A 4,435-nucleotide genomic window follows, 5' to 3' on the forward strand; every position below is an offset into this window, starting at 1 on the left:
CATGTATCTATTCATACATGTCTACAAGTGACCCTGCAACTGGACCGAGGGGTTGTTGATTTTGGGTTGTGAGAATGCTAGGTTGGCTAAGAGCTGGATTGGGTTGAGACGTGAAGCTAAACTAGGTCGTGTTTGCATGGGTTGTTGACATGCAGGTTAAACTCCCAAGTTTGCAAAGCTTTAGTTATTTACCTTCGGTTCGGATGATTTGTCCAACGAGGCTAAAGTTTAGACTTAAGTTCGGATTTCAAGCCTAAAGTCTAGATTTAAGGCTAGTTTTAATTTGATTCTCTTTTTACCTCTTCTACAATTTTCTCCCCTTTTCTCCTTTTTGATGTTTATAGTGTTAAGTAGGAGCTAGAAATGAGACATTTTTAGTGTTACTCATGTACGGATTCGTGTACATTCATGTATCCAATTATTCACGTGTCCCAACAACTCATATAAGTATGCATAGACTAATTCTAACCAAAACAAATGTACATCTACCTTAATTCAGTAATAGTGATCTTGAAACAAATGGATTTTGTTTCCAATCATATATTATATACACACACGTACTCATACAAATATGATTTACGTAGTCCCCCAAATATATAAGAGAGGCCGGTGAGCTTGTTCCCTACAAAACAAGACCATTCTTAATGTTGTCGATCGATGCACATATATCATTCTTTTCTTACAAAACCCTTTTTTGTGTGCTTGGAACCTTGTTCTTCTCTTTTGTCTCGAGGCGAGAAAATGATAGTCTTTCTACTTCATATTAAGTCACCTCTCTCTATTTTCAGGGGGGGGCAGGGGCTTCGATGTCTATCGACCTATCAACAACATTCACTAGAATGTCGCTTGTTTGATCATTGGTTCGAGATTGTTCCGAAGTTGGGACGAAAACATCTACATCAAAACCAAAGACATCATTCTAAAGGCTTCAGAAATCAAAGAAGCTTTGAGAAATCTTACCTTGATGATGATGAAATAGGGATGGAAAGAACTGAAAATAAACAAGAGTGGCCACTAAAAGACCTGCAAAAACAATGGTCATCCATAACATTGTCTTCAATATCTTTTCATTTTTCTCCATTCATAAAGGAAAACAAAGAATAGTTATAAGCACTTACCCATGAGAGAACCAAAAAAGACATCTTGGGGATGATGCATATAGTCATTCACCATAAAGATCCCAACAACATAAGCAACCAACAAAGGGAAGAGAACCACAAGTAATTTGGCAACATGGCTTCCATGCTCAAATACTTTCAGCTTTCCTGATAAATATAATGAAAGAAAACCAAGACCAGCAAATGACCCTGCCAACAAAATCATTCTTTTCTTACAGAACCCTTTTTTGTGTGCTTAAAACTATTTCCATGGCAATATTTTAGGAGATATATGATGGAATGACTTGAAATTGGTAATGAGTTGAGTGAAGGGAAGAAAAAGTGCATGTTTTTGCCTACATGAAGCATGACCACTTGGAAAACTCTTGTACCCATCCAACACGTAACTTTTCTTCCCATGGCATACCACATTTCCCCTTCGATCGTAAACCTAAAGAAATAACAAATGAACATTCAAAATGCAATTTGATTAAATCTCAAGGGTCAGAAAATATAAGCGATGTGGCACCCAAGTAGCAAGATAGCCACCGTGACGATTGAAGCCCACCACTAACAGATATTATTCTCTTTGGGCTTCCCCTTTCAAGCTTCACGCATCTCCTAGGGAGGTTTCCACCCCCATCTTTGGGCTTTCCCGGGCTTTCCCTTCCGGACTTCTCCTCAAGATTTTTAAAATGCGTCCAAGCTTAACGCGTCCCCTAGGGAGGTTTCCACACCCATCTTTGGGCTTTCCCTTCCGGACTTCTCCTTGTCCAAGCTTAACGCGTCTCCTAGGGAGGTTTCCACACCCATCTTTGGGCTTTCCCTTCCGGATTTCTCCTCAAGATTTTTAAAACACGTCCACGAAGGAGAGGTTTTCACACCCATCTTTGGGTTTTCATGGGCTTCCCCTCAAAGTTTTTAAAATGCGTCTGCTTAGGGAGAGATTTTCGCACCCTTATAAAGAGTGTGTTATTCTCCTCCCCAACCGATGTGGGATCTCTCACTTACACCTTTCTACAAATCCCCATTTAAATAGTTTTCAACATGCCATATTTTGAAGCAACAAGCGTACGTACTTCGTTTCCATTGGGAAAGCAATGCCAAAAGAAGTCGGGGCGTGGCCAACCAACAGCATTTTTAGTTGTTTCGGTGAGAACTCCTGTTACGAGCACAGAGATGAGAATGCCTACAGTGATCCATATTAGAAGCTCAGCCACAAATTAAGCAAAAACAAAAGGTTTAAACAAATTTGATGCATAATCACCTAAAATGGCATTATGAAGTTGATAGGGGTCTCTCCTACGCATATACACCAACAGAAAGATTGCAATTGGTACTACAACTGCATACAACTAACACCATGCAATATAATAAATAATTATCAGGCTCTCCTTTCTTCCTCAAAGGATACATTTTTCAGTATCTATGAAAATACTTGTTTTTAGTTTCTTTTCTAAATCAAAATGTTCTTGTAATTTTAGCTCAACTTTAAAAATGAAATCTTATAAAAATTTTAATATAACGAATAAATTGGGACGATGATGGGTGTTTTATTTACTAGGCTAGCTCAAATTGGGCCAATATAGTTTATAGTTGAGTGTAAAGAACAGGTTGGATTTTACCCAATCGAAATTATATCGAAACAAGTACCAGAGACAAAGGAAACCTTAAGCACTTAACTTTTAATTCTCTTTTTTTTTTTTTTTGTTAGGTTAGTTGTGAAGAATACATAGTTCTTAAGAGTATACGAAAGAAGTATTTTATAATGGAAAAAGCACTAACTTGTTTCCTAAACTTTCTTGAAATTTAGTCTACACCTACAAAAACTTGGTCCGATAATTCTATTCAGTCTACTAACCATTCTTCCGACTAAAAAAGTTAAAAGTGGCTTATTCTGCTAGTTTATAACTCACCGAACAAAACAAGTAGAGATGACTTACTGGAACAGTCCAAAAGGGAACAGTGACAGACATCAATGGATATTTAAGATGGGCGATCACATCTCTCCCCACAAAACGTTTAAATGGGTGGATTAAGTATATCCCAACATACATAAACATGAGCACCAACACCATCAACCAATCCATCCGGCGGCTCCTCGGGGAGGTTACGGCGGTGGCAACAGTTTGAGAATTTCGGTGCGGTGGTTCCCTCATGGATAGGAAAAGAAAAAGAAAGAAAGGAAAAAGAAGGAGAGGGCAAGCGGTGATTGCTTTGGGTTCTTGTAAAAGGAGGTTCAAAAATGGGGAGAAAAGTGAAATATTTGGGAGAGAGTGGCGGTGGTGGAGGTGAATGGACACGTTTCAAAGGGTGCCACTGCAGCTGTTTTATTGAAGAAACAAAAGAAGCAAGCTTGTTTTATTTTTATTTTTTACATTGTTTTATTTTCTCTCTAAATCTATACCATATTTATTTTCATCATTCAAAAAAAAAAAAAAAAATTAAGAAAAGAAAGTTCTCCTATGTATTTAATGAATTAAAGAACATATATACAACACAAAATTGATAAAAATTGTATAGAAAAACAACACTAGAGGCATTATACTATTAATTTAGTGAACCAATGAGCATAAATTAAGAACATAATTTTGAATATACCTAATCGTAATTTCAATTCTCATAGGTTAGAGAGAAGCAAGATGTAACCACTATAAATAAATAAATAAAATTAAAAAAAAAAAAAAAAAAAAAAAAAAAAAAAAAAAAAAAAAAAAAAAAAAAAAAAAAAAACTCACTTCCCCATTAAATATCCCTCTTTACAAAATAAAAATAAATATTAAATAATAAATAAATAAATATACCTGAATCCAAGCCAACTGTTCTTGGTTACCGTAAAATAAAAAATAAAAAAGAACTTTCCCCAAAATCTTCCTCTCGGACAAAATCCATTGTATATTCAGGTATGTTTTCCAGTCATTCTTTTGGGTTTTACATTTATTTATGAGGTTCTCAATACTACGAAGATAGGAGTTTTGGTTGGAATTCTTTCTTCGAGTAAGTCAATTTTTAAATTTCCTTTGATCAAAATTTCATCCATTTCGTTACAATTAAGTTGATGTTGGTTAGAAAATTAAATACGAAAATAATTTATGTGTTCACGTGCATTAAGATACTTCTTTGTTTTGCTTTGTTGAGGAAGATTAGAAAGCTTAATCACGCGCCTTAAAACATAGAAGAAGAAAAAAAGGGAATGGCTCGGCTAGATGAAAAGAAAAAAATGTAGTGCTATGACCCTAGAGATGAAAAGGGTCATAGCACTACATTGCCAGTGAGCTTTACTAGTATATTTTATAGAGATACTAGTAAATTTGCCAACCTTAGTATGTCCACTAAAA

General features: G+C 35.7%; 1 protein-coding gene across 1 annotated transcript; it reads right to left on the minus strand.

Moving 5' to 3' along the window:
• Positions 1-437: 437 nt before the first annotated feature.
• Positions 438-3,290, minus strand: LOC111479980 (putative lipid phosphate phosphatase 3, chloroplastic). The gene is made up of 8 exons (XM_023124916.1): positions 3,041-3,290; positions 2,365-2,452; positions 2,177-2,286; positions 1,458-1,548; positions 1,119-1,307; positions 961-1,023; positions 689-894; positions 438-622 (listed from the first exon to the last, which is right to left on the minus strand). Exons 1-7 carry the CDS (start codon positions 3,254-3,256, stop codon positions 785-787), a joined length of 867 nt encoding a protein of 288 aa, XP_022980684.1. The 5' UTR covers positions 3,257-3,290; the 3' UTR covers positions 438-622; positions 689-784.
• Positions 3,291-4,435: the final 1,145 nt, after the last annotated feature.

This window comes from Cucurbita maxima, unplaced genomic scaffold, assembly GCF_002738345.1.
Source record: "Cucurbita maxima cultivar Rimu unplaced genomic scaffold, Cmax_1.0 Cma_Scf00005, whole genome shotgun sequence".
Classification (NCBI taxonomy): domain Eukaryota; kingdom Viridiplantae; phylum Streptophyta; class Magnoliopsida; order Cucurbitales; family Cucurbitaceae; genus Cucurbita; species Cucurbita maxima.

Bases quoted from the DNA above. Each gene is read 5' to 3' on its own strand.
- LOC111479980 (XM_023124916.1), bottom strand. From the start codon at position 3,256: ATGAGGGAACCACCGCACCGAAATTCTCAAACTGTTGCCACCGCCGTA. The intron at 2,453-3,040 runs GTAAGTCATCTC...GCATGGTGTTAG, and splicing joins TTCCCTTTTGGACTGTTCCA to TTGTATGCAGTTGTAGTACC. The intron at 2,287-2,364 runs GTGATTATGCAT...GGATCACTGTAG, and splicing joins ACTTCATAATGCCATTTTAG to GCATTCTCATCTCTGTGCTC.